Raw genomic sequence first — 25,811 nt, 5'->3', positions numbered from 1 at the left:
TCACATCTGTTCTTTTATGGTTTTAAAGTGTAAATCACAAATAGTATGAAATAAAAACAATTTGTGACTGAGGATCTTCAGAATATACTCACATAAAAAGTTTAGTTTCTTTAGCTATGATGTTTCTAATCTTTCCTTCTTTTTGAGGATTATGTAATTCAGCTGTTTACTGTTCACACAAATCAATTCTGGCTAATAAACAATTGGGTTTAGTATCCAGGGTGACAAGCTGATTGTTTTCTGGCAAGGTAACAGTATATGAGGATAGACAGAATAATTAGACACCAGTGACTCCTCCTATCTAATATATACATGAAAGCTACAAATGATAGTTTTACAAGTTAGCATCACCAATTCATTCTAAATAATAGGAAATCTAGAAGAGAAAATTATACAACCTGTGTCATAATTTCCATTTGGATGTGTAACTTCATCTATTTCTTCATTATTGGGGTCATTTTCCATATTAAGATTTTTTAACTGTACTAATTCCAGAAATCTCAGAGCTGTTTCTGCCAGCAGAGCTATGTTTTCTATAAAATAAAAAGAAAATTTATAATTACAATATTAACTCTCTGTAAAACTTATAACTTTTCATCCGTCTTTCTACATATAAACAATAATCATAAGCCTATGGGAAAACCAGAACTTACTGATTTAGCATTTAACCTAATCAGATTTTAGTGACCCAGCTCATAATCTACAACTATCTCCAAACTGCCAGTTTTATTAATGAAACACAGCTTAAAAATTAGTAATCATAATAATACAAAAATAACCTAACACCCAAATCTACTGAGGCCCAATTCTCTGCAGAGACTTACAATTTAAACAATATCTTGACAAGTGAGAGATATTTATTAGACTAACAAAGAAACATCCACATTAAAATAACAGATCAAGTTAAGCTTTGGGATCAGACAGATCTGGGTTCAAACCTCAACCTTCCACTTATTAACTTGTCTATTTACGCAATCTGAGACAATTTCTTCACATATAAACGAAGAGTCACAACTGCCTCAAAGAGAAACCACTGTTAGGCTGCTTTACAAGTGTTCCTTAAGTTCCTAGTGAACCAAAGTGGCAGACTGCCACATTTATACAGTTGTCTCTATCTTCTTCTTTCTCTTTCTGATGATCTACAAAGACTGATCCTCCTCACCACTCACTGCAAAGTAACTTTTAATTTCTGCTGTCACATTTACTATGAATAGTAGCTGCTCTTCACTTATACTTTCTTCTCCCTTCCATTTTTACTTATTCTTGTGTCTATGTCCTACCTTGCCTCCCACTTTACATATGTGTTTCTTAACATAAGACCATAACCAGCCAAAGACTGTATTCTTTTCCTTCTTAACAGTGAATAGCACTGAACATAAAGCTTAACTAACTTAAACTTAAAATAACCTTATTTTTTCCTTGCTTTCCAACATCTCTGAAATCTAAATGTACCTTCCAGCAGTTGAAATCTGAGTCTGTCAAATACAATTATTCCCTTCATTCTGGGGTCCCACTCCCCACCCCTGCCAGGTTCAACAATGCTCTCAATAGAATAAAAATTAACTTCTAAGTAAGCAAGATGTTAATACCTTATAACGCCTGTTCACCCTAAAGATGGAAAAATTCTGGGCCATATCTGGATAATGTGCCAAAATTCTACATGAATATTCCCACTTTAATGAGCAAATCTTTATTAGGAAAAGTCTCTTACTTTCCTGGGCACCTCTAAAGTCTGAATACATCTATACTTATTTCCCCATTTAAGTCCATAAAGCACACTTGGAAGTTCACTTAACACAAATCTGTACCAGCATCTATGATATTTAAAAAATACTCTAAAGAAAAACATGTCTAAACTTTTAAAATTACTGACACACGTATTTTAGTTATATTTAACCATACATGGTCAAATAGACTGGCTCTATTTAAAAAGACTGCAAATTAGCTAGGCGTGGTGGTACACACCTATAGTCCCAGCTGTTTGCCGGTTGCGTTGGGAGGATGGTTTGAGCCTAGAAAGCAACGATGCAGTGAGCTATGATCTCCCCACTGCATTCCAGCCTGGACGATCACATACTGGGTCATGAATAAATGACAATGCAAGGTGCTGGCACTGACCCTGGGTTATCATGGACTCTCACCACAAAGACCCAGAAGACCAAAGAACAGTAGGAATGCTTCAAAACCAATCTAGAGCAGGAGCTCTGAGAAATGAGAATTAGACCACATACATTTGGGTCATGTTATTTAGTCTATCCTAACCCCAATTTCTTCACCTGTAAAAGGAAGGTAATAAAACATCTAACACTCAAGGTTGTTACAGCTAACCTTTGCAACAGCCTAGAGCAGATTTTTCAATAAACAGTAACTATTTTCATTTGCTACCTATTAGTAATTGAGTGTCAATATGCTAATATGGCACCTCATCAGAACATGACCTGTTTAGCACAAATGAGAACAGATTAAGATACACGGCGCCAAAAAGGAGGACAATAAAATTTTGGTAAAGAAGGTAGAGCTGGTTTTTAAAACTGATAAACTTTTATTTTACTTGTGATTTTATCTGGTTCAATTATTTACATTTGCCAAATAAGTTACAACTATGCCTTGTTATAAATGATAAACTTTGATGTGTCTTAGAGAAATTCTGGATTTCTAGGTCTGAAGTTCATACCTATATAGTTATAAAAACCGTAAATAATAGGCAGAGGTAAACATAAATAAAAATCTATGTATGAAGGAAAAAAAACCATCTATCACCAATAACTTTGTGGATGTACCTAGAGATAAGCCCGGAGTCCAAAGACCATTTTTCACACGTTTCATTAAAATCATGATAAGCAAATTGTAAAATCAATGAACTAAGCAAGTTTCTTTCAAAAAAAAAAAAAAAGACAATATCATCACCACACACATACTATTTACAAAGACTTCAAAACAGAATCCCTGATTTCTAACAGATTATATTATAGAAACATTTTACATAAATGTTTCAGTGGTATTTCTCATGCAGAAATAAGCTTTCAGAATTAATTTGGGGAGCTAGAAACATAAATCTGTATCACCTGATTTTGAGTGAAAATTACAAGCAAAACAGGTAGGTATTTATGTTGCACCCACCTCATCACAAAGACGACATAAATCCTGAACAGTACAGTAACTGGAAAACCGTAAACTTCAGTAAGTTAGTATGCTAGGTTCTTTCAACATCAAATCATCCAGCAAAATTAATCTTTTTCAACAGCAGTAGATTGTTATATCCCAAAACTGACAGTTAAATAACCATATTGCCAGAGAAACTTCATAAAGGCCTAAAGACACTAGGTCAGAAACACATACTTGTAAACATTAGTCTTATTCCAAGTTGAACGTAATATTCCTAGGAAAACCACAAAATTCCATCACTTCATAATTCTGATCATTTCAAAAGTGAGAGAACACACCAACGTTGATTCCCAGGAAGACAGTAACTGGAAATATTATCAACATGTACACAAATAGTTCCAAGGGCAAAGTTTGTATTTGGAATTCTCAAACAAATCAGAAAAACAAGCAGTACTATAGTCATTAACTTAAAAAATATCTAAGTGGCTAATATTTGGACAATAATAAGCTCTTACCAGCATAGGCTAGTCTAACGATAGTAGCATCATCTTGGGCTAAGTGAGCTATGCCTGGCAGAATATATTCCGGATAAATATTGATATCATTGCGAGGAACCTCTTTGACGAGAGCAAGAACTTTGGTTAATGTCCTCAAGGCTTCGGCTCTCACTCTAGGAACAGTGTCATTGCTGAAATGCAAAAGATATGGAGTAATACGATCCAAAAGGATTTCAACACTTAATCTTGGAGCCAAATGAAGAATAAGTTCCAAAGCAGCCAGTTTGGAATCACAGTATTTAAGAGTCTGTAAGCAAGATGTTATAACAGATACCAAGATAACCAGCCCATTTTCCTTAGGCTCTCCTTCAGCTTTTTCTGGCAGATCATGTCCACAGAGATTGTGAATAATGTTGCCCAAATCCTTCCGTATAACCAAAATACGCTCATCTGCAGAAAGAAACGTTTCCTTGGCAAACTGGGCCATGTAGGGCTGAAGGAAAGTGTAAAATATTTCAGGAAAAGCATTGCCACGCTGCTGCTTTAAGTAATCTTCTGCCTCTAAACGTTTATCTGGCTCACGGTGAATCATCTGAGTTACCTATACCAAAAGAAGAAAAGGAATTAAAATAGATTTGAGAACAGAAAAGTAAACCAGATGAAAGCTACAAGGGCAATTTACATATGATTTAAAGGATCTTTTGGAACCTGACTACTCAGTGATTTGTGATTCTATCACCCTAGAAAGCAGTAAGAAATTATACATAAATATATTACAGATGGCCCTGACACACAAAGAGGAGGTTATACCCTGGCTCAGTATTCCCCATTTATTAAAATAGGGACTAATATATTGCTGTACACAACTCAAAGATTCTTATAATTTTTTCTGAGTAGGAACCACTACTAAGAATCTGAGAAATGCAATGGATCTCTTCCAGAGAAAAATGTATACACATAATTTTTGCATACAAAAACCCATACAATTCTGGAAGGAATCACAGAACCCCGAAAATCCATTTACATGTCCCAGGTTATGGTTCAGAACCTTATTGCCACAAGTCCAAAAAAATATGTGGTTTAAGTACAGCTCTAGGATCTAATCAATAAGGGAATCAGTGACTTAAAGTTTTCAAATAGTGTCAAAGACATGTTAAATTCTGCAAACATTAGAAATGATATACCTAATTTGAATTTATCCTGTTTTCTAGTATCATAGGAAATAAATTTTTTTCCATGTACAGAACATACTTTAATCTCTCCTAGACACCCACAGGGTATCAGTCATTATGCAAATAAATTATCACAAAATGTATTGAGTTATGTGAACCTTCTGTTTATATTTTAATAAGAGCCTAGTAGTGAACATGGGGGAATCAAATGTACTAAAAGAAAACGTTAACTAGAATTGTTTTCAGTTTGGACTAGGCCCTAAAGATTAAACAAATTCATTTCTTTTACAGTTAAGAAAATCTATGTCCAAAGACATGAAATTACATAGCCAAAGCAACATAAAAAGTATGTGCCATACCCAAAGTTAGAACACTATACCAACTCCTAATCCAGTGCACTGTTCAGTAAATACGGACTAAATTGGCTTCCACTGAAGCATCTTATTTTTTAATATTTGCCTTTTTTTTTTTTTTTTTTTTGAGACAGAGTTTCGCTCTTGTTACCCAGGCTGGAGTGCAATGGCGCGATCTCGGCTCACCGCAACCTCCGCCTCCTGGGTTCAGGCAATTCTCCTGCCTCAGCCTCCTGAGTAGCTGGGATTACAGGCACACACCACCATGCCCAGCTGAATTTTTGTATTTTTAGTAGAGACGGGGTTTCACCATGTTGACCAGGATGGTCTCGATCTCTTGACCTCGTGATCCACCCGCCTCGGCCTCCCAAAGTGCTGGGATTACAGGCGCGAGCCACCGTGCCCGGCCAGTAATTGCCATATTTAAGGGAAATTAAAATTTATTATATATTTCCCTAATTAAATAATATTCTAAATACACCAATCTTTTCCATCACTCAGTCATCACCACAAGCATCAGTTACCTTATAACTGACTTAGAAAAGATACCCTCAAACAGTAATGTAGATATCCGGCTTAGGTGATCCCCCACAGGATTCCTCACACCCATTCTGCTATGCTAATTTGTGCTTCTGTAGCTGCCTTTCCAGAACTGCCCTCAACTTCATATATTAATACAAAGCTATTTGCTTCTATATGCAATGGCCCTGTATTGCTGTGTTATACAAGTTGACATTTCCTGTCCCCTTCATTTTAAATGTCTGTCTTCTTCATTTCTTACTAGCAAGCTCTATCCAGGAAGACCTCCCCAACCCCTAGAAACCACCTTATCTCCTTCCAAATCTGTAAAATGGAGAGCTGAAGATTATAGTGGGAAGATAGATAACAGATTTTTTTTAAGTCAAATGAGCTCTGTGCCTGAAGGGGGAAAAAACAGTATATTCTTCCCTAACAAAGTAACAACAACAAGCTGTTTATATTAGCCTACAGTGTTTTCCTGTTTTATTCCAATTTACAACATTCCAGAAAACTGATCAAAGCACCAGTGGGAACAAAATCCTATTAAAAACTTTATGGCAAATATTTGTAGCATAGTTACCAATTCTCTGATGCTGCGATCTTCAATTTTATTTAGCACTTGTTCAGGGAAAAAATGTCCATTTCTATAAGCCAAAAGTTGAGAGAGATCAAATAATGGTACACCTTCTGTAAAAAGCTCAGCTATCACACAACCTGAAAAATAACAGGTATAATTCCGTTAGAAAAGAGATGCAAAATATCATGCAATATAGATTGAGAACTCCGAGAGTTCATAAAACCCAAAGTACAAAACTCCAAAGTAAATGAAATTAAAATTTTTAATACAACATACAACTACAACCAAGCTGATAGGGAAAATGTCTACTGCCTGAACACTGGTTTCTAAAGTATAAAGTCAAAAAGCCACACAATTTTCCTCCCTCTTAAAAAAAATAATTTTCCAGTTCTATAATTTAAAATGAATGTATAGGCCAGACGCAGTGGCTCGCACCTATAATCCCAGCACTTTAGGAGGACAAGGCCAGCAGATCATCTAAGGTCAAGAGTTCGAGCCCAGCCTGGTCACCATGATGAAACCCCCATCTCTACCAAAAATACAAAAATTATCAAGGCATAATGGCATACACCTGTGGTCCCAGCTACTTGGGAGGCTGAGGCACAAGAATCACTTACACTTAAACCCAGGAGGTAGAGGTAGGTAGAGGTAGAGGCTGCAGTGAGCTGAGATCATGCCCTTGCACTCCAGCCTGGGTGACAGAATGAGAATCTGTCTCAAAAAAATAAAATAAAATGAATGTATTTTTGTAATATATACATTTACATATAGAGTGATAAAACAAGAAACTTTTACATATGAACTTACAGGCATTAAATTCATAAGAAACTACTACAAAGTCACATCTGACAAATCTATTCATAATTAAACAAAAAGTTATTAAGTGACAACTGTGCCCTAGGCACTAGTAAGTAGTACATAAAGCAGATAAAATCCTTGCCCTCATGAAGCTTTCTTTCTAGGAAAGAAGACAGAAAATAAAGCAGTGAACAAATATAATATATGAAATGCTAAAAAGTGTAGCTGTAAGATTAGGAGGAGGAAAAGAGAGATAACTCTCACTTTGCACTTATATAATCTTCAAACCAGAAATTTTTTAAATATCCACATTTCCAAAAGGACAACACAGTTTCACTGAATCATTACATGACATGCATTTAACAAGTCTTAAAGAGATCCTCAAATAACCTCACCTCACAGCCTTTGCATTTGCTAGTCCCTCTACCGAGAATGCTATTCCCACAAGTATCCATGTGGCTTATACCTCCACCTCCTTCAGATCTTCAGGTGTTCAAATGTCACTCGGCAGTAAGGCCTTTCTTGATTGCCTGTTTAAAACTGCAGGTCCACCACAACTACCCCCATAGCCCTCACTGGACACAATTCCTTTTCCCTTTCCTTACTGTTTTTCCCCAAAGCACCAACTTCCAGGTTATATTTGATGTACAGATGCTGCTGAATTTACAATGGGGTTACATCCCAGTAAATCCATGGAAAGTTAAAAATATCACACAGTAGCTCATGCCTGTAATCCCACCACTTTGGGAGGCTGAGGCAGGCAGATAACTTGAGGTGAGGAGTTCAAGACCAGCCTGGCCAACACAGCCTGGCCAACACAGGCCAACACATCTCTACTAAAAATACAAAAATTAGCGAGGTGTGATGGTGCACATCTGTAATCCCAACTACTTGCGAGGCTGAGACAGAAGAATCACTTGAACCAGGGAGGCGGAGTTTGCAGTAAGCAGAGATTGGGCCACTGCACTCCAGCCTGGGGAGAAAAACCACTCTCCCAAAAAAAAAAAAAAAAAAAAAAAAAAAGGTAAGAAAATGAATTTAATACATTTAACCTATTGAATTTTCCAGCTTAGCCTACCTTAAACATGCTAAGAACATTTACATTAGCCTACGTTTGGGCAAACACATCTAACTCAAAGCCTATTTCATAATAAAGTGTTGAATATCTCATGTTATTTATTGAATACTGAACTGAAAGTGAAAAACAGAATGATTGTATTGGTACTCCAAATACATTTCAACTGAATGTGTATCACTTTTGCACCATGGTAAAATCAAAAAATCGTAAGCTGAACCATTGCAAAGTGGGGAAAGTCTGTACGTTTCTTTTTGTCTGCATGCCCGTTAAGAATGCAGTTTACATGAGGAAGGGATTTTTCTATTTTTCTCTATTCATTGAAAAATATCCATCAACTAAGTTCCTAACACATAACACTCAATAAATTTGTTAATTTCTGTCTATATAGCATCAAATTTTAGAATAAAGGATTTCAAAAAACAGCTATTAAAAACACCATAAGCAACAAGGAAACAGAGTACCTGAAAAATACAATTAAAATTAACCAACTAATGTAAGTATGTTTCTGAGCATGTTTAAGGTAGGGTAAGCTATGAAGTTCAATAGGTTAGGTGTATTAAATACATTTTCTGCTTATAATATTTTCAACTTCTGATCGGTTTATTAGGATGTAACTCCATTTTAAGTTGAGGAACATATGCACATAAAATATAATCTAGAAGTTGGTGCTGTGGGGAAAAAACAGTAAGGAAAAACACCAACTAGATCTAACAGACATCAACAGAACACTCTACCCAACAAAAGCAGAATACAACACACACACACACATACACATTATATATATTGCCTAGCTTTGTCAGCTGTAAAAGCCAAGTGACAAAGACATTCTAACAGCAATGAGCAGTAGGATAAAGGCTTTTAATATCACTCACTACACACTAAAAGAATTAGGATTCCTTAATGGCTGGTTTGAGCAGTAGGCAGGGTAGGTACAACATCTTATACCACATTGTAATCCCAATACTCAGGGAGGCCAAGAGGAGTGAATCAGTTGAGGCCAGGAGTTTAAGACCAGCCGGGCCAACATGGCAAAACCCTGTCTCTACTAAAAATACAAAAAAATTAGCCTGGCATGGTGGCACATGCCTGCAATTCCAGTTACTCGGGAGGCGACAACATGATACCCAGGAGATGAAGGTTACAGTGAGCCGAGATCATGCCACTGCACTCCAGGCTGGTTGACAGAGCAAGCCTGACTGGGGAAAAAAAACCCAAAAAAAAAAAAAAAAAAAAAGATTAAAAAATACACACTGAAACGTTTTAGGGTAAAGGGCCAAAATATATGTAACTTACTTCATAAGATTACGGAAAAAATGGGGCGTGAGGGAGAAGAAATGACACCAATGATAGCACAACTGGGGCAAAATATTAACAACAGATGAATCTCGGTAATGTGTATAGGATTTCCTTTGTTCTATTTTTATTTTTTCAAGTTTAAAAGTCTGTACACTTTTAAGGTTTTCAAGTTTGAAATTATAGTATTTCCAAATAAAATCAGAAAAATACACAGTGACATATGATTATTTATAACTAAATGGAGGTTTTTGTGGGCTGAATTGTGTGTCAAGTACCCACGACCTCCCTCCTGCAGGTTAATATGTTTTATCTCCATAACTTAGAATGTTAAATGTATTTGTAGGCAGAGCCTTTAAAGAGGTAATTAAGGTTAAATGAGGTCATAAGGGTGTGGCCTTAATCCAAAAAGACTGGTATCCTCATAAGAAAGGACACCATGTATTCTCATCCACAGAGAAAAACCCATGAGGGCGGATGTGGTGGCTCACGCCTGTAATCCCAGCACTTTGGGAGGCTGAGGCGGGCAATCGCCTGAAGTCAGGTCAAGACCGACAAGGTGAAACCCCATCTCTACTAAAAATACAAAAATTAGCCAGGCATGGTGGTGGGCGCCTGTAATCCCAGCTACTCGGGAGGCTTAGGCAGGAGAATCGCTTAAACCTGGGAGGTGAAGGTTGTAGAGAGCCAAGACCACACCACTGCCCTCCAGTCTGGGCAAAAGAGTGAGACTCCATCTCAAAAAACAACAACAACAACAAAAAAACCATGAAGACACAGCCAGAAGGTGGCTATCTGCAAGCCAAGGAGAGAGGTCTCAGAAGAAACCAACCCTGTTAGCTTGATCTTAGACTTCTAGCCCCCAGAACTGTGGGAAAATAAATCTTGTTTCAGCCACCATCTCTGTGGTATTTTGTTATGGCAGCCCTAACAAACTAATGGAGAAGTGAATTCATATTTATTTTCTCAAAACTTTTACAATTTTATTCTGGAAGATGTTATTGGACGTATTTCCCTGTGGAACAACTGCCGTCTCTGTCATCACTGAGTCTGTATCATTCAAATCTCAGCTCAAATGTTACCTTCATCAGAGAGGCCTTCTCTGACCATTTTATCTTAAAATAGTGCCCTATCAGCCTTTTCATTATCCCTCTGCTTGGTTATAATACATCATTAACCAAAATTAACTTTCTTATTTACTTATTTATTCTATTTCCCCACTAGAATGAAAGCTCCATAACGGCTGAAGATAGTCAACTGTACTCCTGGCACCTACATAACAATAACTTACAAATAATATACTCAAATATATGTCAAATGAATGAAAGATCTCCAGCACACAAAGTTATACCCATGTATGGGACCAGAGGCAGAATATATATATATATGGTAAGTCCTCAATATTATCAACAGGTTCTTGGACACTGCAACTTTAAGTAAAACAACATATAACAAGCTATTTATTTTCTCATCATTTCATTATAATAAAAACAATGACATTATTTGATGAACCTGCTCTACACTGTTTCACTTGAAGTAGCAGTTTCTAAAAGCCTATCAAGGACTTCAGCACTCACTGCATACTTCTCCCAAACCAGCAGCCTGGAACCATGCATACCCATCAAGAGGGCAAAATTAACACTGAAAACCCAAAGAGTCAAATCTTTTTTTTTTTTGAGACAGAGTCTCACTCCATTGCACAGGCAGGCTGGAGTGCAGTGACACGATCTCGGTTCACCACCTCCACCTCCCGGGTTCAAGTGATTCCCCTGCCTCAGTCTCCTGAGTAGCTTGGACTACAGGCATGTGCCACCATGTCCAGCTAATTTTTGCATTTGTAGTAGAGACAGGGTTTCGCCATATTGGCCAAACTGGTCTTGAACTCCTGACCTCGTGATCCACCTGCTTCATCCTCCCAAAGTGCTGGGATTACGGGTGTGAGCCACCGTGCCCAGCCAAGATTCAAGGTAGAGCACTGGGAGGTGGACAGATGCCACCCACCACTTTTTCAAAAGAATGGAAAAGCCTACCTTCAGCCAAAACAATTTAAGGTTCTTTTGTCTGGAAAAATAAATGCTGAGTGAGAATTCTGTTGAAGTTTACAAAACTATAATGTACACACACAAAAAAGGATAAACATTGTCAACCACTGAAATTTTAAACCTAGGAATGATCCCCTAAAGCATGAAAGTGATGAAATTCCTAAAGGATTACTTAACAATTAGTGAGTTCAAAATGTAAAAATGGGCTGCAGTGGTGGCTCACATCTGTAATCCCAACACTTTGGGAGGCTGAGGTGGATGGATCAAGAGGTCAAGGAGTTCAAGACCAGGCTGGCCAAAATGGTGAGAATACAAAAAATTACCTGGGCGTGGTGGCAGGTGCCTGGAATCCCAGCTACTCAGGAGGCTAAGGCAAAGAACTGCTTGAACCCGGGAGGTGGAGGTTGCAGTGGGCCGAGATCACGCCACTCACTGCACTCCAGCCTGGGCGACAGGGTGAGACTCCGTCTCAAAAAAAAAAAAAAAAAGGAAAAAAATCACTAAAAGGTTCAAAAAAACTTTAATATACTGATCAACAAAACTGGAACCTTGGATGGAACTTACATTTCCAACCTTGTTATACTGTATTTACAACCTTGAGGCTAACCCTATCTTATCAAAACATCTCTCAGTGTTATTTTGGGACATAAATTAGTGAGCTGAATAGACCAACATAGGTGCAATCCTGAATAACATTATTCATTCCCTCAGATGAAATAGATTTATTCATCAATTATGTTACTTTTCCTAAGTAATCTAAAATTTGGCTCAATCTGAGTGTGTGTGTGTGTTTTTTTTGTTTGTTTTGTTTTGTTTTTTGTAGTAAACCTACAAGGGAGAAAAAAATTAAGCCAAACCATGACAAAATTTGCCAAAATGGCACTGCCAGAGTTCTTTCAAAGTCCCTCAGAGTAGTACCACCCTTAACATACTTCCCCTTCCTCTCTATCCCATAAGTTCTTAAATGATTTGAAATCCACAGCTCAGGCTCATGTAATTTGTATATGTGAAATAATGTATATGCATGAATGCATGGCACATTTTTACCGGGAAGGAGTCCATTGACTTCATTAAATTCTTTAAGGGGATCCAAAAAAGCTTAAGAATCACTTCTGTACAAACTTCCTTGGCTACAATTACTTCCTATTTTCTGATATCTCCCAAATCTCCATCTCTATCCCAGATTTCTATGTCCAAACCTTTATAACCAACAGCTGGGCTGGGTGTGTAGTTCATGCCTGTAATCCCAACACCTTGCAAGGTTGAGGTGTGATGACAGCTTGAGCTCAGGCATTTAGGAACATTCTGGGCATTATAGTAAAATACAGCCTCTACCAAAAATGTTAAAAAAAAAAAAAAAAAAATCAACTGGGAGTGGTGATGTGCGCCTGTAGTCCCGACTACACACAAGCTGAGGCAAGAGGATCATCGGAGTTGGATGCTAAAATCAGCACCACTGCACTCCACTCTGGGAAACAGTGTGAGACCCTATCTCTAAAAAATAATAAGTAAATTAAAAATAAATAAGAATATGGCCAAATATGTGTTGTACATCTTCTCTTGAATACTTGGCAGAAATCTCAAACTTAACATATCTAAAACAGACCTCATCATCTTCACAACCTAACCTGTTTTTCCTCCTGTGTCTCCTTGTCTCAGGGACCAGCACCACCATCCACTCAATTTGGGGCGGGGGGGGGGGGGCAGGGAGAAGTTCCTGTGATTAATCTTCCAACGACAGAATCCTAACAATTCTATCTACTAATTATCTCTTAAGCATTACCACTTCTCTCCACTCCTTCCAACTCTGCCACCTTAGGCCTGTCACAATCATCTTACTAGGATTGTGGCAGTTTTCTCCTAACTTGTTTTCCTGTCTTCTGTGTAGCTCCCCTGCAATTTACCCACCACGTTACAGTCAGGCCAGACCCTTTCTGATATGATCCGAATTTGGGCCTTGCTTACTTCACACTGTGTTCCAGATAACACATCAATGCATGATGTTTTGGTCTTTAAGCCTTTGCATAGGCAACATCCTCTGCCTGAAACTACCCTACCAAAGTTAACTCCCAATCAACTTTCAGGTTTCAATGTAAATATCATCCTTCTATTATTACAGAGGCCTTTCCTTGATCCCACCTCTTGGCTCATCACCACTATGAGGACTAACTTAAGTATCTATGTGTTCATATAGCAGCACCCTATGCTTATCACCACCACAGCAAACAATACTGTATTGAAATGTCCTTTTGCAAGATCCACGGTCACTTTAAAATGGAGGCATTATAAAAAAGGGATATATATTATCCGTCAATGTCCCTAGCACTTAGGACAGTGCCTGACATATAAATAAAAGCAGGCACGCAAATATGTTTAAATGTTTGAGTATATAAACTGCTGTTTGCATGTCCTAGGCACTTAACCATATCCAATGCAGGAATGCTGCCTCTAACTGAAATAGTGTCTGAGGACAAACCAAGACGTTAATTTTTCAGTATCTGGTAACTAAAACAAGTTACATTTCTGTTTAACAGTTAAAAGATAAGCACATGCTCCCTTAGCAAATGTGACCCACTCAAATACCTGCTGAAAAGATGTCCATTGCTCTCTTCAACTCGCCTCTGGTTCTCTGATTGCTATTTAAGTCTACAAGTGGAGTTGAAGGATCTCTCATATACTCTAACTCAGTGGCAAACATCCCACCATCAACAAACCGTTCAGGAGCAATATAGCAAGTTCTCCTCCGTGATGTGTCAAAGAAATAATTGAAATCTGCTGGGTTGTCTTCCGGAAGATAAGTGGGTTTAAAACTGGCAAAATCTGTTAGAAGAACCCAATTCCAACTGGTGACCATCACATTCTCAGTCTTGATGTCCCCATGACGAACTCCAGACTTGTGTGCTTGGTCCACAGCTGTCAGGATCTGGAAAGCGATCCAGCGCTTCTCAATGTTATTCAAGAATGGACGGGTACTGATGCGATCATAGAGATTGTCCCGCACATACTGCCTAAAGAGCATAGCTGCTTTCTCAGATGCTTTTTCTGATGCTTTCTGGAAAGGCAGGCAATTCTGTGCAGAATTAAGCCTGATTTTCAGTTCCTCCAGCTCTTGTTTATAGCTAGTTAAAGGCAATGTGGGATCCTGAATTGCAAAAACCTTCACAACGACCAGGCCTTCTCGATGCTTGGCTCGAGCAACTTTAAAAAACCGAGTACTCCCCAGGCTTTTATCATATTCAAAGTCATGAATATCTGAAAAATAACTCTCCACAGAAAGGATCTGGGAGGGAGCAATGCCAGCAAGCTGATTTCCCATAATGGCAAGCACCTCTGCGTCAGTAAGGTTAGGATACAATACCTATTTAAAAGAAAAAGAAATGAAAAAAAAAAAAAAAGACAAGAAACAAAGAAGCAGTGAAACACCATTATTCCATTATTTGGCCTCCTCCGCAACAGATGCAGCCTATTTCTCTTCTAGTAAGAGCGTTGTACCTTGCTTTCTGGGCAGCCTCTAAATTTCATACACATTTATCTAAAAAGACCTACTTATTTTACCTAAAAAGATCCTGCTCTTGTGCATCACCCTTTGCAGGAGCTGAACTATACTTAAATAGGCCCCTTTAACATTAAGCCAAAAATGTCAGAATTAGTGTGTTCTGATATTTAAATTAAAAATATTAATGAGTCCTAGGCCTGGCGCGGTGGCTCAAGCCTGTAATCCCAGCACTTTGGGAGGCCGAGGCGGGTGGATCACGAGGTCAAGAGATCGAGACCATCCTGGTCAACATGGTGAAACCCCGTCTCTACTAAAAATACAAAAAATTAACTGGGCATGGTGGCGCGTGCCTGTAATCCCAGCTACTCAGGAGGCTGAGGCAGGAGAATTGCCTGAACCCAGGAGGCGGAGGTTGCGGTGAGCCGAGATTGCGCCATTGCACTCCAGCCTGGGTAACAAGAGCGAAACTCCGTCCCCAAAAAAAAAAATATATATATATATAAATATATATAATAATGAGTCTTTATCATGCGTCCTGTGCTGTGCTTGGAGCTGTGAGAATCACAAAAGTACTGTATGACATAGTTCTTGCCCAAGAACCTGTCGTTTCTTGGCGATAAGAAACAGACACATTGCCTCACGCCTGCAATTTCAGCATTTTGGGAGGTCGTGGCGGGCAGATTACCTGAGGTCACAAGTTCGAGACCAGCCTGGCCAACATTGTTAAACCCCCGTCTCTACTAAAAATACAAAAATTAGCCAGGCGTGGTGGCGCATGCCTGTAATCCCTGCTACTCAGGAGGCTGGGGCAGGAGAACTGCCTGAACCCAGAAGGCAGAAGTTGCAGTGAGTGGAGATCCCGCCACTGCAACTCCAGCCTGGGTAACAGAGCGAGACTCCGTCAAAAACAACAACAACAACAAACCCTTCAAACTGACTAGGAATCATCTAATACAAATAGTTCACTGAATTCCTGAAAAGGTAAAACTAAAATCTCACTCCTGGACACTTCCTGCCTAAATCCAGTGTGCCCTCTCACCCACCTAAAAGAAGGTGCAAACTTCCCTGGTCTGCAACAAGAAGAAACCTTGCCACAGGTGTTAAAGTAGACCAAAATACACACTTGCTAAACGTAGCCCAGGGTTCTGCTAACTCAGGTTTTGCAGGAAATAAATGCCACACATATACACACACGACCTTGAGTACATATAAACATTTACCCCAGGCCTCGGGAAAGCGTCAAAAATCGTTCAGAGGCTCACAACAAGGTCGCAGTAGACTACTTCGGGGACCGGACGGGAAAACGCCTCAGCAGCGGGAAAGTTGTCTCTACGAAGGGTCTTTCTTCACAGGCAGGAGATGGGCTGTTGGGGGAGGGGCACAGAAAAGTCGCAATCTTCAGGAACCCCGGTGGTCCTGGGAGGAGAACTGGGAAAGCTCTCGAGGCCTCAGCAGAGAGAAGAAGCCACACTAAAGAGTTTCCAGAGAAAATCCGTGATTTGCCCTCCCCAACCCCCTAACCTGCCCTGGGGGCCATGCATTCCCCGGCCTCGTCTTCCTCTAGCGCGGATTGCTAGACCCTTCCGAGCCCTCCTCCAGAGCCACGCCACCGCACGGGGGAAGATGGAACCCAGGAAAGAGGCAAAGACCGGCAGCCCCAGGAAAACACTATACTTCAGCTGCTACAGCCGCCGCAAACGCCGAACTCGCGGGAAAGCAGCCGGTCTTACCTCACTTCCTGTCGCCGAACGGAAGTGACGAAAAAGAATGAGCCTTGAGGCCGTGCCAGGGTAGGAAGCTGGTTGCTAGGAAACGAGGGAAGGCGTGGTCTCGCTTTGGGAGACTATAGGGAGAAAATGATTCTCTGACGTCTATTATTCCCCGTCCTGCTCTTCTACCGTTCGTTCTCGAACTCTGAGATTCCTGACATCTCCTAGAATCTGCTTAGACACCCCTTCACTCCCAGGACAGCAGAAGACTGTTAAGAGAACTCAAGCATATTTAGGAAAACGAATATATCCCAAGGTGGATTTTTAGAGTTCTATTGAGATATATAACTTATGAATCATAAAGTTCACCTGCTTAAAATGTACAAAGCAGTAGTTTTTTAATACAGCTATCGAGTTGTGCAATCATCCCTACAATCTGATTTTAAACTTTTTTTTTTTTTTTTTTTTTTGAGACGGAGTTTCCCTCTTGTTACCCAGGCTGGAGTGCAATGGCACGATCTCGGCTCACCGCAACCTCTGCCTCCTGGGTTCAGGCAATTCTCCTGCCTCAGCCTCCTGAGTAGCTGGGATTACAGGCACACGCCACCATGCCCAGCTAATGTTTTGTATTTTTAGTAGAGACGGGGTTTCACCATGTTGACCAGGATGGTCTCGATCTCTTGACCTCGTGATCCACCCGCCTCGGCCTCCCAAAGTGATGGGATTACAGGCTTGAGCCACCGCGCCCAGCCTTTTTCTTTGAGGCAGAGTCTCGTTCCAGGCTGGAATGTGGTGGTGCGATCTCCGCTCACTGCAACCTCCGCCTCCCGGGTTCAAACGATTCTAGTGCCTCTGCCTCTAGAGTAGCTGGGACCACAGGCACGTGCCACCATGCCCAGCTAATTTTTGTATTTTTAGTAGAGATGGGTTTCACCATGTTGACCAGGATGATCTCGAACTCCTGACCTCAAGCAATCTGCCCTCCTCGGCCCCCTAAAGTGCTGGAATTATAGGTGTGAGCCACCGCGCCCAGCCTGCCAGATTTTTTTTTTTTTTTTTTTTTTTTTTTTTTACAAAGTCTGGCTCTGTCATACAAGCTGGAATGCTGTGGTGCGATCTCGGCTCACTGCAACCTCTGCTTCCCGGGTTCAAGCTATTCTGCCTCAGCCCTCCGAGTAGATGGGACTACGAGCGCGTGCCACCACGCCCGGCTAATTTTTTGTATTTTTGGTAGGGATGGGGTTTCACCGTATTAGCTAGGATGGCCTCCATCTCCTGCCCTCATGATCCGCCGGCTTCGGCCTCCCAAAGTGCTAGGATTACAGGCGTGGTGAGCCACCGCACCCAGCCCAGACTGCCTGATTTTAAACATTTTCATTATCCCAAAAGGAAACCCTGAAGCCATTCACGACCCTGTTCTCTTCCATGTCTCCTCCCCCTTCCAGCCCTAGGCAATCGCTAATCTACTTTCTGTTCCTATACACTGCCTCTTCTGGACACTTTATATATGATATGTGGTCTTTGGGACTGCCTTCTTTCACTTTGCATAATGTTTTTGAGGATTATCCCTATTGTAGCTTGTATCAGTACTGCATTTATTTGTTGTTGCAAATATTTTATTGTATGGATATATCACATTTTGTTTACTCTTTTGTCAATTGATAGACATTTGAGTTGTTTTCACTTTTAGGTATAAGTCTTTGTGTAGCCATATGTTTTCATTTCTCTTGGATAGTGAGGAATGAAATTGTGGGTTCATATGGTAGCTCTATATTTAACATTTTAAGAAACTGCCAAACTGTTTCCCAGAGTGCAGGCACCATTTTACATTCCCACTAGCAATGTATGAGGGCTCCAATATCTCCACATTCTTGCTGACACTGTCATTATCTCCTTTTATTATTATCCTGGTGGTTGTTAGGTGGTATTGTTGTATTTGACCGAGTGTAGAAAGTTATCACCAAGACAAAAGTATGCCAGATTGCAGGGTCATTTATTATGCCGGCGACCACAGAGGACTCACATCTCTCCAACCTGTGGTACCAAAAGGAGGGTGCCACGATTTTTTATATCCGAAAAACCACCTTGGGAGTGGGGGTGAGGGGCGGGGATGGGGATGAAAAGGTTTCGGACATTCCAAGGGCTAGGGGATTCTGTGATTCACCTCCTGGGTGGAGACAAGGGCGGGGGTCTCCGGACATTCCAAGGGCCAGGGGACTTTTGTCATTCTGTTTGTTACTTCAGTGGTTTACAGAAGTCAAGATATGCATTTGTTTACACATCGTCTGGGTGGTGATAGAAGTCACAGATTTTAGCAGTTACTGATAAGAAAAGGTAAGTAGCTTTACATAGTTTTGCAGAACAAACTAGCAGTTCTATTTACAGAGGCCAAGGACAGTAGTTACTGTGAGGAGAATGGGGCAGCCATTTCAACTTATTTAAAAAACAGTTTTGCATTTTATAAAATAGTTTTGCTCCGGTTCTGGCTCTAGGCCAGCACAATATCACAGTATCTCATTGTTGTTTTGATTTGCATTTCCCTAATAACCAATTCTGTTAAGCATCTTTCTTATTGTGCGTATTTTCTATTCATATATCTTCTTTGAAGAAACGTCTATTCAAATCATTTGTCTATTTTTAACTGATTTGTCTTTTTATTATTGAGTTGTAAGTATTCTTTATAAATTCTGGATATGAATCCTTTATCAAAGATATTATTTGCAAATATTTTCTGTGTTGTCTTTTCACTTTTTTGATAGTGTTCTTTAAAACACAAAGTTTTAATCCAAAGTTGAAATTGTTGTTATCCCTACAACATTCCCTTCTCCCTTCCTCTCCATCTCAATATGCAGCACTACCACCCACTGAATTCCTCAAGACTAAAAATTGGGAAGTCATTAAGTCATCCTTAATATATTCCTACTCTCCCCCTCCTTCCCACCTCACTCATTCCTCCCATTCAGCGATCACCTACTCTTGCTGCTTCCATCCCCAAAATATTCCTTGAACCCATTCACTGCCACCTCCTCAGAGCCTAGGCCAAGCAGCCATCATTGTCATGATGTCTAGATTTTAAAACCTGCACAGAAAAGGCTCTCCTCACTCCTGATATCATTTTGTATACTTCGCCCAAGATTTTTTCTTGATCTTTCATGGTTTCATTTTGTCCTCTTAAATTTCTGAAGTATAGATACAACTTTATTTTTTTCTAGAGAGTTACTCAGTTATCCAAAAATGTTGAGAAGTACATTTCCCCCCACTTATTTGAAATGTCATTTTTACCATATAACAGATTTCCTATATATATCTGGGTCTTCTGCTGGACTTTTTCTGTGCATTGAGGTACTATTTAATTCATCTACCAGTACTTTTAAAAATAATTGTATAATGTTTTAATGTCTGACATGGCTAGTCCTAGACTAGTCTTTTTTAAACGAAATTATAATCATAAGACATCTATGCTTACATCCTTCTAGAAGCTCCTCCTCATTTTTAGGCTAACATTAAAAACCTGTAGCTTGGCCTACAAAACCTTGTATGGTGTGGCCCCTGCCATCTGCTCCACTGCAATTGGCTTCACTCACTGTCCCTCTCAGTCTCCCACACTGGCTTTCTCTTTGTTCCTATCCTGTTCTAACTTGTCAAACCTTTCCCCATTGCTAGTCCTTCACATTTACTCTTCCCTCTGCTTAGAACACTCCTTCCCCTATTATTTAGCCAAAATCTTGTCATTCTTCAAGTCCCAGATTAGGTGCCATCACCTCATGCAATTCTTCGCTGACTGCCCCCTATTATGTACTTTCATACTTCTACTTTTCCTTCACAGTGCTTATTATTATTGAAATCTTTTGAGTTTGAGGAATACCTATTTGTTTATTGTCTGTTTTACCACTAGACTTTAAACTCCAGATTTACGAAGAGTAGTGACTTTGTGATTCTTATTCACCAGGGTATCTTTGACACCTAGAACCATACCTAACAGATGACAGACATTCGGTCGGTATTTTTTGAATCAATAAACATGGACTTTGTCAGGTTTGTGATCATGAGGGCCAAAACCAGTAGTCCCAGGACTGGGAACATCTAAAATGTATACATAAAATTAGCGAAAGCACTCAGATAATTACCAGACAATATTTTTAAAAGAGTAAGCTTATATTTCAGACTCTGAATATCATGTATGTAAATGCTTTAGATACCTCTCCTATAGAAAAATAATGGTATGGAAATGTGATAAATTTGTCTTAATTTTGATGATTTCTGCTTTTCCCCACCTGTATTTTTTCACCAACATTACATTTTGTGAAATAACTTGGGGATTTGTTTCAATGCCTTCTATATTTACTGCTATGGTTTTCTTTTCTTTTTGTTTCCAATTCTTCCTTTTCTTCTTTCTTTCTTTCCTGCTTTCTTCCTTCCTTTTTTGTATTGTTAAATAGCAATCATGACTGTCCATAAAGAATTTTTTAAAGGAATCTCACCTAGTTCTTTTCAGAGCAAATAACAGATAAAATTTGCTTGCTACTGTTGAAGTAAAACTAAGAAAGAGCCAGCAAACACTGGCCCATCCTCTAGCCAGTGTCTTTGCAGCTACATTTGGCAGTGATTGTTAACTATCCCCTTTCACAGAAAATAGATGTTTCTGGGAAGTGCCTGAACTAAGGAATCATATTTTTCACCACCACCCCATCTAAGTGGAGCCGTTTTACTAGCTTCCACTATGAAGTTCAGGTGGAAATTATGTGTTTCATTTGTAGTACACAGTAGTTAACAGGTAAATGATTTCCACCTTCTTTCCTCTTTAGCCTGGTTGCAAAAGACTTAAGCGCCCTAGTTAATGCCAGAGCCACAAGATGGGACTGGTGTCCCCAAATAACAACCTGGAAAAAGACCACCTGCTTAGCAATCATACCCACATAGAACTTTTACATACGCAAAAGTAAACCCCATTATGATAAGTCAGAAAAATCTCAGTTTATTAATTATAGCTGTTAGCCTTACCTTTACAAATACATTCATCTAGGCCGGGCGCGGTGGCTCAAGCCTGTAATCCCAGCACTTTGGGAGGCCGAGGCGGGTGGATCACGAGGTCAAGAGATCGAGACCATCCTGGTCAACATGGTGAAACCCCGTCTCTACTAAAAATACAAAACATTAGCTGGGCATGGTGGCGTGTGCCTGTAATCCCAGCTACTCAGGAGGCTGAGGCAGGAGAATTGCCTGAACCCAGGAGGCAGAGGTTGCGGTGAGCCGAGATCGTGCCATTGCACTCCAGCCTGGGTAACAACAGCGAAACTCCGTCTCAAAAAAAAAAAAAAAAAATAACAAAAAACAAATACATTCATCTGCCTGATCTCTATTCGTTCCCTCCCTCTCCTGGGCTGCTTACTCCACCAGTGCACTTGCAGTCCTGTGAGATGTCCATGTGGGCTCTGCTATCCTTGCATTCTAAGAAAAAAAAAGTAGGGGGAAGGATCCCTAATGTAAACAACTCCTTCCAGTTAATAGTAAATATTTTCTCTTCTTATACAAGAATGCCAGCTAATACATGTAAAATAAATTATAGGAAATTACCATTTTGTAACCTGCAGTGCAACAATTGATTTCCACATGGATTGTCAATGGGTTCTAAAATCATTGGGTAAGAGTTGTGGAACAACCATGTAGTCTTATGGTACCCAAGAAATACCTACCAACTATTTTCTATGTTTAAAAGGAACAAAAATGAACCTTTTATAGTGGAAAACCTTTTCATAACCCCTTTATTCAGGCGATCAAAGTTAGTATCACTAATAGTAGGACACAGATATTATGAGGCTTCTGATATAATGCAATGGGAAATATATACTGTCACCCATGTAGCATTCTTCCAAAAACGTTTTTCGTTTTCTTTTCTTTTTTTTATTTATTTATTTTTGCTGTGTTGCCGAGGCTGAAATGCAGTGACGCGATCTAAGCTTGCTGCAAACCTCCAGGGTTCAAGCAATTCTTGTGCCTCAATATCCCAAGTAGCTGGGATTACAGGTGCATGCCGCCATGCCCGGCTAATTTTTGTATTTTTAGTAGAGATGGGATTTCACCATGTTGGCCAGGTGGTCTTGAACTCCTGGCCTCAAGTGATCCACCCACGTCAGCTTCCTAAACTGGTGGAATTACAGGCATGAGCCACCTCTCCCCACCGCCAAGAATGTTTAACCTGAATTCAGTCAAGCCCCTAAACCTCAATATGATAGCAACTAGTTACATTTGACTATTGAGTACTTGAAATATGGCTGCTACAAACTGAGATGTGCTCTTAAGTATAAAAAACATATAGACTTTAGAGAACTTAGTACAGAAAAAGAATGAAAAAACTCATTAATATATTTTTAATTATTATATGTTGGAATCATATTTTAGATATTTTGGGTTAAGAAATATTTAATTAAAATGAATCCTTTTACTTTTTAAAATGTGATTACTAATTTAAAATTACATATGTGGCTTATGCTATGTTTGTATTAGACAGCCCCACTCTAGACCCAATTTCTAGCTTATAAAAATAAAAAGAATAGAAAAATTAATTAAGCAATACCATCAGGAAACAATCACACAGATCCAGAAAATAAAGTATTAGCCTGGATTCTTCAAAAAGTCAAAACCATGAAAAGCATGGATGGACTTTTCTAAATTAAAAGATTCTAAAGAGACATGAAATTTAAATGCAATGTATGAGCTTCAACTGGATCCAGGATTAGAAACAGCTATAAAAACATTTCATGCATAATTGAGGAAATGTGAATATAGATTGAATATTTCAGAGAGAAACAAAGTGGCAGAAATGTTTTTAAAAATTGGCAATTATTTCATTTCTATCACTTCTCTGGGTCTTATTTAAAAACGCCTAAGCTGCCTGACCAAGGCTTTTTCACCATTATACACTAAAAGACTGGCAGACAAAGGAAAGGGAGAGGGAGAGCTGGATTCCAATTTTCTTGGAATATATAATCTTGGGTAAAACTGTTCTTGAATAAATGGAAATGCAAGGGCTAAAGTTTTTTAAAGAAGATGACTTGTCAAAAAGAATCAAATTATTTCACTGATAACAAGTGTTATGGAGAAAAAGTACAGGGTCCACGAGAATATATAAGGGGCACTCAGGAAAGACATGCCCATGATATGGGCATTTAATCTGGGACATAACAGATGAACAGGTTTTGGCTAAATAAAGAATAGCGGGAATGGTGTTGTAAGTGAAAAGAGGAGTAAAGGTAAAAGACTAGCAGTGGGGAGAAGTTTGACAAGTTAGGAACAAAGAGAAGGCCACTGTGGGGGATTGAAGGGAGCAGTGAGTGAGATGCTGGCTGCAGAGGAGGAGGTGGGCACACGGAACACATATATCCAAGCCATTCCTCTTTCTTCCACTATTATCCTCCTCTACCACTCCACCACTTCTCTTCCACAAAAGATTTGAAATGATTTTACAAAATTAACTCAAATAAAATGATGAAAAAATAAGTAATAAATATTCATTCAAAGGGAGCAGAGAAATAGTACTTGGAATTGATAAATTAAACTTGAGTTAAATGTGGCTGGGCATGGTGACTGACTCATGTCTGTAATCCCAGCACTTTGGGAGGCCAAGGCAGGCAGATCACCTGAGGTCAGGAGTTCGAGACCAGCCTGGCCAACATAGTGAAACCCCATCTCTACCGAAAATACAAAAATTAGTCAGGCATGGTGGAACATACCTGTAATCTCAGGTACTCAGGAGGCAGAGACAGGAGAATCACTTGAACCCAGGGGGTGGAATTTGCAGTTAACCAAGATCACACCACTGCATTCCAGCCTGGGTGACAGAGTGAGACTCTTGTCTCCAAAAAAAAAAAAAATAAACAGTTAAATTATTAATTTAGCTTTGAAATTGTGGCAGCTAATCCTAAAAGGTAAATTTGGGCTTATATAATTTTTGTTGTTCAGTAAAGGGAAATAAATTAGCAAATGCGAAATGAAAAGTTTTTAGACCAAATTCCAGATGGGATTTCTTTTCCTTTGAGTTTTTAGAGTGAAGACATTTGTTAACATGTTAAATGTCATGGGCAAAGTTTTTCTTTTTCTTTTTTTTTTTTTGAGACGGGGTCTCACTGTCGCCCAGGCTGAAACACAGTGGGATGATCTTGGCTCACTGCAACCTCTACCTCCTGGAATCAAGCAATCCTTCCTCAGCCTCCTGAGTAGCTGGGACCACAGGCACGAGCCATCACGCCTAGCTAATTTTTCTTTTTTATTTCTCTGTAGAAATGGGTTTTCATCATGTTACCCAGACTCATCTTAAACTGCTGAACTCAAGCAATCTGTGCACCTTGGCCTCCCAAAATGCTGGGGTTACAGGCATGAGCCACTGCACCCAGCCTGGGCAAAGTTTTTCTACTGAGTTAGGTAAGTGGTTTGGCAAATATGGCACTCACTACTTGAGATCAATTCAATAATATGTTTATAGCATCTTCTGTTTTTCTAGGTACTTTATCTCTATTAAAAATTCCTACTTGGCCGGGCGCGGTGGCTCACGCCTGTAATCGCAGCACTTTGGGAGGCCGAGGCGGGTGGATCACGAGGTCAAGAGATCGAGACCATCCTGGTCAACATGGTGAAACCCCGTCTCTACTAAAAATACAAAAAAATTAGCTGGGCATGGTGGCGCGTGCCTGTAATCTCAGCTACTCAGGAGGCTGAGGCAGGAGAATTGCCTGAACCCAGGAGGCGGAGGTTGCGGTGAGCCGAGATTGCGCCATTGCACTCCAGCCTGGGTAACAAGAGCGAAACTCCGACTCAAAAGAAAAAAAAAAAAATTCCTCCTTAAGTGACTTTTTCCAGTTATGTGGATTTAAATATCATCAGTATGCTGATAATGTTACTTTTTCCCTCTAAACATTTACCTGGTTGCGGAACTCACGTATCCATTATCTATCTGATCTTTATATTTGAACATGTAATATTACTTTTTTTTTTTTTTTGAGACAGAGTCTTACTCTGTCACCCAGGCTGGAATGCAGTAGCACAGTCTCAACTCACTGCAGCCTCTACCTCCCAGGTTCAAGTGATTCTCATGCCTCAAACTCTCGAGTAGCTGGGATTACAGGCATCCACAACCATGCTTGGCTAATTTTGGTATTTTTAGTTGAGATGGGGTTTT

General features: G+C 39.6%; 1 protein-coding gene across 3 annotated transcripts in view; it reads right to left on the bottom strand.

Annotated features, from left to right (window-relative positions):
- The window catches only part of PIK3R4 (phosphoinositide-3-kinase regulatory subunit 4), a 73,582-nt gene extending 56,901 nt beyond the window's left edge, over window positions 1–16,681 (bottom strand). Inside the window, exons 1-6 of one of the 3 annotated variants that reach the window (XM_032266987.1) lie at window positions 16,661–16,678; window positions 16,151–16,294; window positions 14,018–14,792; window positions 6,227–6,360; window positions 3,621–4,203; window positions 399–533 (exon numbers count right to left, since the gene is read on the bottom strand). In XM_032266987.1, coding sequence (XP_032122878.1) covers window positions 399–533; window positions 3,621–4,203; window positions 6,227–6,360; window positions 14,018–14,750 — 1,585 coding nt within the window. In that variant the 5' untranslated portion in view covers window positions 14,751–14,792; window positions 16,151–16,294; window positions 16,661–16,678. Of the gene's footprint in view, window positions 1–398; window positions 534–3,620; window positions 4,204–6,226; window positions 6,361–14,017; window positions 14,793–16,150 lie in introns of all 3 variants that reach the window. The other 2 variants (XM_032266980.1, XM_032266971.1) reach the window with 2 other exon arrangements.
- Window positions 16,682–25,811: the final 9,130 nt, after the last annotated feature.

The sequence above is a fragment of the Sapajus apella genome, unplaced genomic scaffold, assembly GCF_009761245.1.
Source record: "Sapajus apella isolate SASKATOON/1434 unplaced genomic scaffold, GSC_monkey_1.0 scaffold4, whole genome shotgun sequence".
Taxonomy (NCBI): Eukaryota; Metazoa; Chordata; class Mammalia; order Primates; family Cebidae; genus Sapajus; species Sapajus apella.
Note: the sequence above shows the minus strand (reverse complement) of the source record. Positions and strands in the feature narration are given on the sequence as shown.